Genomic DNA, 11,130 nt, shown 5'->3' with positions numbered 1-11,130 from the left:
TTAAAGTGAATCCATTTTTATTGCCTGTCATTGCAATGCAGGGGGGAAACATTTTTGCCTGTGTCTGTTAGCAAAATATYTCATCAACCACTGGCGATATTTAAATGAAACTCTCAGAACATAATCACTGGATATACAYCTACTACTGATTTGATTAAAGATGGCGGCCACAGCCACCTGATTGTGTAAAACACAAAAAATGACTACTGCTGTATCAGTTATATAGATGTTGAACTAAAATGTGATGTGACAGTACCTGAGAGGCATCCTTAAAGGGATCCCTGATTAGTTGTAACATTAGACTTTATTTGATAAACATATATTTTAACTGTAAAATAAAGACTGTAAAAATATTGTAGGCTGTTTAGTTTATATAATTTTTAAAAATATATTTTAAAACGGACAGAGCCATTTTATTTACACACAAAGCATTCTGGGTAAATGATGACGTGGATAGGTCCTCGGTGTGAGTGAGCTATATCCACCCTGAAGATTAATCTTGGACAATATCTGATGATCGACTCTTTTAAATGAAACCAGAGAGCGTTGACAGAGAGGAGAAGGTAGAAATGACTCAGCCTGTAACTGAAAATATGGATGGAGGACAACAGAGCTGCTTCATGGAAGAAGAACCTCAGCTTAGCATGTTAGTCTTTGTGCTAATGCTGATGCTATATTGCCTTATATGTATTAGCTCGGCGCTAGCGCAACAAACAAGCTAAACTGAGGTCCTCCACCCATATTTTCAGTTGCAGACTGAGTCATTTTTGCGTTCCCCTCTCTGTCATGTGGATGGAGGACCTCAGTGATGACAGGAGAATGTGTGGCACTGAGCTAATACTTATATAGCGTCGGGCTAAAGTTAAAGCTAACAGGCTAAGCTGAGGTTCTTCTTCCATGAAGCAGCTCTGTTGTCCTCCATCCATATTTTCAGTTACAGGCTGAGTCATTTCTACCTTCTCCTCTCTGTCAACGCTCTCTGGTTTCATTTAAAAGAGTCGATCATCAGATATTGTCCAAGATTAACCTTCAGGGTGGATATAGCTTGATAGCTCACTCACACCGAGGACCTATCCATGTCATCATTTACCCAGAATGCTTTGCATGTAAATTAAATGTCCCCGTCCGTGTAATATAATTTTATACTTTTAGTTTAAAAATGACAAAAACTGAACATCCTATAGTATTTTTACAGTCTTTATTTTACATTTAACACATATGTTCATTAAAAAAAAGTCTAATGTTACAACTAATCATGGATCCCTTTAACACTCACTCTGAGAACAGCACATGGKGTGAGATATTTGTATTAAATTCTGTTATAACTATTTGAACTCAACCTCAATTGTTAGCAAACTATCTCACAAACCATTAAATGGATTTCAGTGAAACTTTCAGAAACTAAATGTTTGATGTACATCTACAAATCATTAACTTTTAGAGAAAGCCCAATTAAAGAACTAACCTATAATTCAATTCATTTTAATTTTATTCAGCTAAAATTTTGTGTGGAAGTAGCTGAGAGTCAGTCACAACACATACTCTGAGAACTAACAGATCACACAAAATGTATCAGTATTGTGTGAGAATGTGCATGACGTTATTTGCTAGGTTTGACCAGACGACTACACTGACTCATTTCTCAGCATAGAGTTAAGGTTAGCGCAGTATACTTATGAAATGCTAAGTCTATCATTTGTGATGTCTTGTTGATCTGAAACACTTCTTATATTCTTTTGAACATCCTGTCATAACCCAGCAAGTTCTTTGACATTGCCTTGACAAATGGAACAAATTCCCTCACATTCTTTGGGAAATTTGTGAGCGGCCTCTGGCTGCTTCCTCAGACGTCTTGTTGTGACAGCAGGGTTTACTTTAGCTTTGCTCTCAGGTTGGTTTCAGGCGGCGCAGCTTGTTTTTTTAGCCAGCGGCTGCAGATGGAAAAAAAGCTGCACTGCTGAAGAAGTTCCCCTCTCAATGCTCACCAAGAAACAAAGAAAAAAGGTGAGTGGTAAGATYTCCCATCTGTTCATTCAAATATTTATTTCTGATGACATCCTAATAATCAGCCAGGAGTTAGTTTTGCAGCAGATTATTACTGATTGGAGTCACTTTGTCCTTTTTCCTGTGTGTTTCTCTTTCACTCACTCAGCCGCTGACAGACAGGAAGTGGGTCACATGAACGCCAGCAGGAATGTGTTGGACTTCTCACAAGATCGAGAAGCTCTTTTGACGCTCGACAGGTTCAAAGTGAAAACTGGAGAAATGGTATTTTCTGTGGAAGGGCGGCTTGACGGCTGAGTGCTGAAACTGAACTATAACCATTTGAATGCTCAAAACAAAAGCTAAAGTTAGCGAAACTGAAATGAAATCAAATGAATTAGCGATCCACTCAGACTGCACCAGTGGGCTCTGGCTGCGGGCTGGGCCTCAGGGGTGTTGGTGGGTGGGAGCAGGAATCAGTGTTTGTTTACGCCTGCAGCTCTTCCAGGGAAAACCAGATAGACTGTTAATTTTCTATTTTAGGAAAAAGGGAAAATACCCTGAGTAGTTAGAAGTAAAAATGTAAGAAATAATAACACTCTGACCCAAAAAACTGGACTAAGAGTCCAGKATGATCAGATCACTGAGGCTAAAGTCAAATATGTTTAATAAACAAGACTCTGAAATTTGATATTTTCAGGCAAATCAGCTAAACTTTTAAGTTGAATAAAAAAGTTATTTAGTCAAATTTCTTCAAAGCATTACCAAAGAGGATCTGTATAATTCCTGGATTTGTTGTAGTGATTGTGGGCATGTTTCTACTAACAATGAGGTCATTATTAGTGTTTGAAACAATGGAGACATGCATCACGTGTGTCTGACAGGTTGTGCTGGCAGCAGGAGACGTCAGCTCCAATTATGCCTTCAACTAAAGTTTCAGCAAGGGAATGTTTCATTCCAAACACCTTGTTTAATGCGGGATTTTCAGTCACACTCAGTTCAGTTCAAAAGTGGCTGTAGAAAAAGTGATAAAGGTCAAGCATTCCTAGAGAGAAATGTTTATGGGAAATTCTGCATGTTTTTAGGCCATCTGTTAGTGTATGTGTTGAGAATAACTCTCAGCATCTACCACATCAAACTTGACCTCAATTTCTCTAAAATCGACTGACTTACAGCTCTGTTTGTGCTCCCTCACAGCTTTGGTGGTTATCTTGAATTGGATTGACTCTAAAAGTGCACCAGGTGTAGATGCACAATCAGGGCCGGCCCTAGCAAATTTGTTGCATTAGGCAAGATTTCAGGTGGCACCCCTTGTGCAGTTTTCTAAATCTCGCCGCCAATTACATACGCTCACATGCACAAATAAATAGTTCTGTCTTAGATATTATTATTTTTTATCTTTGGAAAACAGGTTGTTCAATTAAAATAGCTAATAATCAGAGTTCCACAAGTGGTGCGCAGGTGTGCATGCGCGATCAAAAAAGAAAAAAGCGCACCAGATGGAATGTCATGAAGCTCCCTTGCGTACCAAAGATTGTACATGATTGTCTGTCACAACATCAAAAAATAAAAATTAAAAAAATAAAAATAAAAAAGAATCCGGCCGCACTGGTGTGAATGGATTGTTGTTCAGTATGCAACAACGAGACCCTGATATAAGGATTAAAAGGACACTGCCTTCAACAAATCAGACGAAGTCCAGAGCCGTTTTGTCCAATCAGAGCAGAACAGGGCGGGACTTTCAGTGAGAGCAAGTTTGGTTGAAGCAGCGGCCCGGCTCGACTGGAGTTGCTGCAGCGATCACTCCTGACATCTCCTCCTCCGCTCCTCCTGCACTTTGCTCCTGAACTCCAGAGACTTTGGTCTGTAAAACCTAACTTTATATTAAATATATGTTCAGAATGTTGTTATTGAACAGATCTGTCCAACTCTGTGTGAGTGACTAAACTCTCCTCCTGAGAGACTGCTGTATGAGCGCGTCGCTGCGTGCGCAGGCTGAGTCTTTCTGTGAGATTCACTGTTTGAGTTCTTCTAATTAAACCACATTAACTAACAGAACATTTGTTTGCCCCATATTAAAGCAAAGATGATTCTCTGTTTAACACCCCCGTCAAAAACATTACTGTATATATATTAAATAAATAAAAAACACTTGCCATGTTTTCTAGGTGAAAGAGTTTTAAATTTTATTTTAATTTGTCATAAAGATCTACAAATTTCATTCACAATTTTATAAAAAAACAAGGTTTTTGATGTGCTAAACCTTTTATATTTAGGACCATACAGCTTTTCTTGGATAAATGTAATTTATTGAATGATCAAATATGAAAAATTAATGATTACATAAGTTAAAACCATCTAAATAATATATCTTTTTGAAAAAAACAGTATTTTAAAAAAGAAATCAGTCTAACAAATAAAACATTTGTATGTTTTAAGTTATTTTGCTCTGTGTGAAAGACAAATATTTGCTGGTTGGTCTGGAGAGTGTGGAAAACTGGTTTAACCAAGGTTGAAGATGCTGAAGGTCAAACTACAGGAGTTGTCCATCTGAAGGACATATGTAGTCTAAAAGACATTTAACCATGAAATTTTCAGTTTGTGATGTTTATATGACATACACCCAGCCCCTCAGCCACTTAGGTAGTTTACAAAATTTRTKCAGAGTAAAAGAATAAAATAAAAACTTGGACTGATTTGGCATGATGTCCTGAGACGTTGCAGCTGATAGGAGTCACAAAACAGAGCAGGGGGACGTTAGATGCCCTGTGATGCCCCTCCAGATAAATGTGTTAAATGAGTGAAGGAAAACATGAGCACCAAGCAACAACCCTAGGTTCTCCCATGAGAACCAGACCAAAAATTTTATGTGCAACCCAGCTAATAATATAATTAATTTGAAACACAATACTAGAAGTCTACCTCATACCTGCCAACATTTGCTGACAGCATTGAGGAGTGTCTGTTCATGTTAAGGACTAAACCGTTCTGGGGGGGTCCAGGGGAACACCCCCCTGAACATTTAGCAAAAGATGGACTCAAATTGATAGAATTATTATTTTGTTATTTGCACAGTGAGCACCATGAGTTTGTCCGAGTGCATCAGATGATACATTTATCACAAAATATCCTCCGCACCATAACACTTCATATTGTAGCAAAACATCTGAGAAACCCACAGAACAAATTACCTTCATAAACCTGAGTAACCAGTGATTCTTTTTACATAAATCAACTAAACTCTGATTAAAACAAAGTTATAGAATTTTTTTTTCGTTCCTCGATTTGTGGCGACCCCTTGATGGACGGCGCCCTTAGCATTTGCCTAATCTGCCTGTGCCACAGGCCCTGTGCACAACTATTGATTACCTACCGTATGTTCTGCAAGTTTTGTTAAAATTGATCTAATTCTTCATGAGATATTTTGCTAACAGACAGACAAAGTAAACTCTAATAGTTAATGAGTAMGTTTTGAACAGGTGTGTTGGAAATCACTCTGAGCTACTGTACCACACAAAGTATTAGCTCAGAAGATGTAAAATTGACTGAGTTATTGCAGTTTTTGTTTGCTGGGGTTCATTAGCGCTGGCTAACTTGGCCAACTCTGTGTCTGTGGTGCCTCAGATTTCATAATCCCGTGAGGGTGGAGGAGAACATCTCATCACTTCCTGTTCTGAAACTTTCTTCCATTGTGCCTCTGCAGAGCAGCACAATGTGTCCTCAGTCCAACTCCCTTCCTGAACTCTGGACCGTCCAGCCTTGGTTTTCCTCTCTGCTGGTGTGGCCCGGGATCTTTACTGGAAAAGTCTCACTGAGTCATAAACTTACAGGGACAGTGACACAGGAAGCTAGGCTTCTTTCACCCCAAACCACACAAGGTGACATCACGCCTGCATCAGCAGTACCAGGGAATAGATGAGGTCACAGTCAACATTTTCTTATAAAGTAATAGTATGAGGATTTAAAAGAAATTTAACCTTGCTGCACAGGAAGTTAAATAAAGAAAGTTGTGTTCTTGCTTTTTAGGCTTTGTTTCTATCATCAAGCTATTTTTAGCAGCTAAACTTCACTGAAGAAAGAAATCAGCTATTAAAGCTCCACTTATAGTGGTCTAAATCTTAAGAAAACATTTTGTTTTGTTGGGGCTTAGTTGAATATTTCTCCAAASTGGTAAAGTGTCTAGAGTTTGTATTTAAACAGTTCTGCTCTTGTAGCCTGAAAATGATTCCAACGAAAAAACAAAATGCTGATTYTGATATAAACAATGCCGGTTTTATTAAAATACAGAACAAGAGGACAGAAACATAATCACATAAGTATTTAAAGGCTAATCTTTTTTTTATATTTTTAGATTATCAATATTAAAATAGTAAGTTGTTTGACAAGACAAGCTACCTCTTGGTTCTTTATTAACACTTTCACTAATGAAAGGTTTTGAACCAGACAATTTTTTTCTGTGTAAATTTAGGCTGGTAAAGTAGCCTATTTTAAAATATACTAAYTGCATGTGTGGTTTTTCTAGGTACATTGGTTTCATCCCACTGACCAAAAACTTGCATGTTAGGTCAAGTAGTAACTCTAAATTGTCTTTAACTTTAAAGTTAAGGTTGTAATATGTAACATTTAATGGATAGAAATGGATTTTTTTTGGTGTTTCTCTGAAATCCATGGTTTGCTGAGGGCACTAAGCAGCGTACAGCACTTAGCACCTAGCAAGATGGCAGCAAAAACACCTGGTTGGCCATTCCAGTGTTTTTATATTATATATTATACTGACATTGCTGCTGTATTTTACAGTATTTTTTTTTWATTTCGTTATACTATTTGGCCTTGGTCCGCCCTGTTTAAATGCAACAAATGCATTATTAATTGACTTGTGATGCTTAACTTGTTCCCTGCTCAACGGTTTTCTTTTTATATGCAAACATTTCATTAAAATCACATGAAATGGTGTAAACGCGTGAAAAAAAAAACGTTTATCGAATTGTAAAAAGAGCAATAAATTGCCTTGTGGTTAAACAAAGCGTAAAAATACTGTCTTAAAAAATGTTTGCGTGTGCACGCGTGCAGGCGTGCGTGTGTGTGTTTCGTCCTCGGCAGTGGGCGGGGCTTGACGTCGCCGCCCTGGTTGAAGGCGGGCGGAGCAGATCACGAAAGATGGAGCAGCGGAGGGACAGAGGAGGTAGAGGAGCAGCTTTGTCACGTCTCCTCTCTGAAACATCACGTCTACAGATCAGGAGCTACGTTTTATTCACGCGCATTTAGCCGTGAGCTCGCCGCCRCTGACAGCCGCGCGGCGCCTCTCACTTTTCCCGTCTGTCCGTGAACGCATCACCGGCTCTGCCTGTTTGTTTCAGTGGATGGAGAGAGGGTCCTGTTGAAAATAAAGGAAATACTCAGAGAAACACCTTTATCTGGGACTGCCAGGTCGCTCCTATAGCCGATATGGATGAAGACAATCACGGTAAGGATGTTCCATGGTTTTCTGCTTCTGTGTGTGGACGGATGGATGGATGGATGGATGGATGGATGGATGGATGGATGGATGGATGGATGGATCAAAGCACACCAACATGAGGTGCTCTTGAGCTTTTACAGACAAACCCAGAAAAACAACTAGACTGGATTTTACCTAATCTCTTTTTATAAAAATGGCAATAAAAAAAATAAATGTTCTCTTCCTGACAGCTTTTCATGCTCTCTATTTTAATGTGTGAGAGACTGCTCCATGTTCAGTAATGTAAAAATAATGTGGGGAAAAACATCTGTACCTGCACATTTCTCATCTGGCTAATGTTTCTCTGTAGAGCTTTGAAGTGTCTCACTATCTATGAAACCATATGGAGCCTGTAAACTGCTGGGAAAAGATAAGAAACTTGACTGGCAGGCTTGCCAGGATCTGTAGTTCTTAACTTCTGAACAAAATCTGTAAAAAAACAAAACAAAACAAAACAAAACAAAAAACTACAAAATAAAACTAAAGACAATGTGAATGTGAAAATGTGAAAACTGAAAATTCACTCACGGTGCTGGGATGAACTTCATACAGATTTTCTTGTACAAAAATAGTTTTTTTAGTTTGTTAAAAAAATATAAATAGACACACTGCAATAATTAAAAAATAATGATTAACTTCCTGTATTTAAAGGAAGTTAAATGAATATAAAATACTGAAACTTTGTCAATTAAATTCCAATGTTTAGGTAACACAAGTTGGTGAATTTGACCATTTACTGTGTCTTATATTACAATGCTCAAAAAAATAAAGGGAACACTTAAATAACGCACGCTAACTCCCGATCTTAATCAAAGAAATATTCGCATTGAGTACTTTGTTCTGTACAGAGTTGAATGTGCTTCACAAAAGTTTGATTCACTTGGACTTAGCGTGCGTTGTTTAAGTGTTCCCTTCATTTTTTTGAGCAGTGTATTAGTTCAGTAGTAAACATAACATGGTTAACTCATAAAATGTGACTTTTCTCGACATATAGCTAATTTGATTTTCAGGAAAGACGTAGTTATTTTCAGCAAACAATGCTAAATCCTATTTGTTTGCATACACTGTAAAAAATGAAATGTTGGATTTACTTAAACCATGTTATGTGACCTGGTTCCACTTAACTGAGTTGAGTAAATTCAAAGCAATACACCAGTTTTTTAACCAAAGAACATGAGCATGTTGCTTTGAATTTACTCAACTCAGTTAAGTGGAACCAGGTCACATAACATGGTTAAGTAAATCCAACATTTCATTTTTAGAGTGTATAAACACTGCTCTCAGGTTCAAACCAAACTATCTGCAGGCCAGAATAGTCACTGGTTTACTTTATCATGAAGCAAAGAGATATGAAAAGGGAGGACCACAACGCTGGAATCCATACAGCATGTAATATGGGGTGCATGTGAGCATGGTATTTTTGCAAAAAGATAAAATAAATCTCCATATAATATAAAGATGCTTCTTCTGAATAAATTTAATCTGACTGTCTCTGACTAGACATTGATTTTGAAAGAGCTGATTTGTCTAAAATTAATATAAACACTTTTAACATAGCTGAAATGCCATTTGACGTACAAGTRACTGCATTCTTCATTTCAAAAAGCTAAGTTTTTAGATGCAGTGTTGTAAAATTAAATCATAAATTTCTAAGCAAATACCTCAAAGAATCACCTAAAATAGATGAGAAGTCTTGCWTTTCTTAAAGGAATGCACATTGCTTGCCAACTTGCATGTTCATCTTACGTGATCTGGTGATGCTCCATATRTGATGGGAATGACTCTTAGCTACTACACAAAATTTAATCTCAGTTGCTATAACTTTGACAGAGTTATAGATTTATTTGCGTTTATAAATGAAAATGTCTCTTATTAGGCCTGGGAATGCCTTGGATTTCCCCCAGAAGAGCTGGAAGAGATATCTAGGCTTCCCTGCTCAAGCTGCTGCTCCCAAGACCCACAGCAGATACTGGATAGATGGATGAGTGCACCATCTAATATCAAGTTATTTCCAAAGAGTCAGTTCCAATTATTACTTTTTAAGGGTTTCATTACAATCTTCCCAGTAGTTCGTGAAACAGCCACACACAAGCATTAACATGATCGCCCACGTTTCATCTTGTGTGAGAACYGCACAAAAAAATGAGAACTAAAATATGCAGCTAATATTTGCTCATTATTCCTTTAAAAAATTTTTTTAGAAAGTGTAAAAATGACTTAGTGACCGCTTCATGGCCCCCCTATCAAAGCTGTTATTRTTTAAAAAAGGCTGAGTATTAGTCCAAGATTAAAATAAGATAAAGTAACTCTCAGTGTCTGCACAGATTAAAATCTCTTTATGCTGGTTATGACTACATCCAACAGGCTCGATTGTGGGATTTGATGCTAAAACAGGATAAAATTCAACCCGTGCAGCCACGTGTAACCCAGATCACTGCAGCTTTGTGTCGGTTGTTTGGTGATAACATCGGAAAACACACGTGCACAGTGTTTCTGTGCTGGTAACCCCAAATGTCTTGTGTGCCGAAGGCTGTGGAGGAAGTGTATTGCAAACAAACAGCTACAGGCTGATAAGAACCTGTCAGTTAAAGTGAGAGACTAACACAGCTCATCTGAACTTCCACTTTTTCTAAGAAAAAAAACCCAAAACAACAAAAAAAAAACCCCTCCACCTTCACGCTTAGCTCTAAATATTTATGGAAGTGAAATGATCCAGTCATTGAGGTCAAGCTTGAACAAGTGTTATCACGAGCGCAGCTGCCTCTATGAGACCGTTTAAACAGATACGGTTACCGAGTCATGTGACAGGAAGTCAGATCACCACAGGCTGCCCTGTCCATGTCGAGACAATTATTAACAGAACCTAACCGTAAATACAAAACCAGGGCTCACGCACACTCTCGCTGACTTCCACACATCACTTGACACTCAGTGATATGTTTGGATCCCAACACCATGCAGCACTTGATGCTAAATCTGTCTGCCAAACACTTACACCGCCTCAAATCAAAGCTTAACTGAGAAAAGTGCCAAGTGAGAAAAATCTCAGAGCAGGGCACTGTGCAGCATTTAAATAGTCAGTTTGTTTATTTTGAGTGTATAAAGAGATAAAACTACTTCACTTTAATGTAGTTTCACCTCAGACCGCAGACAGAAAAAAAAATGGTAAAGTCATTTTTCTGGGAATTTGAATTGGGGTGGGTGATGAATGTGGGAAATAGACCACAGGAGGCAAACTAAAAATAAATTTAACATCCACTGTAGAGGCTTTTATTCTATGAAGATGTGCAAATAGAAACAATTTTTAAAAACTTTATCACTTTTGCGTATAAGCTGACATGTTTATGTTAGATCTTTTATGTTCTGCAGGACTAAAATGACCTATTAGAACACGACCAGATTATTGCAGATTAGAGGCAACAAAAACTATCAGTGTGTATTTCATAATAACAGTGCTACACTCTTAGCCTGGCCTTCTTACACAGCTCCGCTCAACTCTAGTTTCCCTTCACTGCTCCCTCTGGGATTTCTCCCACAGACAAGGATTTCTTCAGGAGAATTTTCGTCCGGGCCAATCGGAGAACAGAAGGCGGAGTTTTGAATGATGTCGATTTTCTGCAGTGTCTGTTAGTTAGTTTAGCATACGGCAG

At 38.1% G+C, this 11,130-nt stretch overlaps 1 protein-coding gene across 1 annotated transcript in view; it reads left to right on the top strand.

The window, feature by feature from the left end:
• Nucleotides 1-7,103: 7,103 nt before the first annotated feature.
• LOC106531820 (cytohesin-3) overlaps nt 7,104-11,130 on the top strand; it is a gene marked incomplete at its 3' end in the record, with an annotated part of 54,613 nt that continues 50,586 nt past the window's right edge. The window contains 1 exon segment of the mRNA XM_014027747.1: nt 7,104-7,447. Within this exon segment, the coding sequence (XP_013883201.1) occupies nt 7,429-7,447 (19 nt within the window).

Source organism: Austrofundulus limnaeus, unplaced genomic scaffold (genome assembly GCF_001266775.1).
Source record: "Austrofundulus limnaeus strain Quisiro unplaced genomic scaffold, Austrofundulus_limnaeus-1.0 Scaffold680, whole genome shotgun sequence".
Classification (NCBI taxonomy): domain Eukaryota; kingdom Metazoa; phylum Chordata; class Actinopteri; order Cyprinodontiformes; family Rivulidae; genus Austrofundulus; species Austrofundulus limnaeus.
The sequence above is the reverse complement of the archived record's forward strand: the minus strand, read 5'-3'. Positions and strand labels throughout refer to the sequence as shown.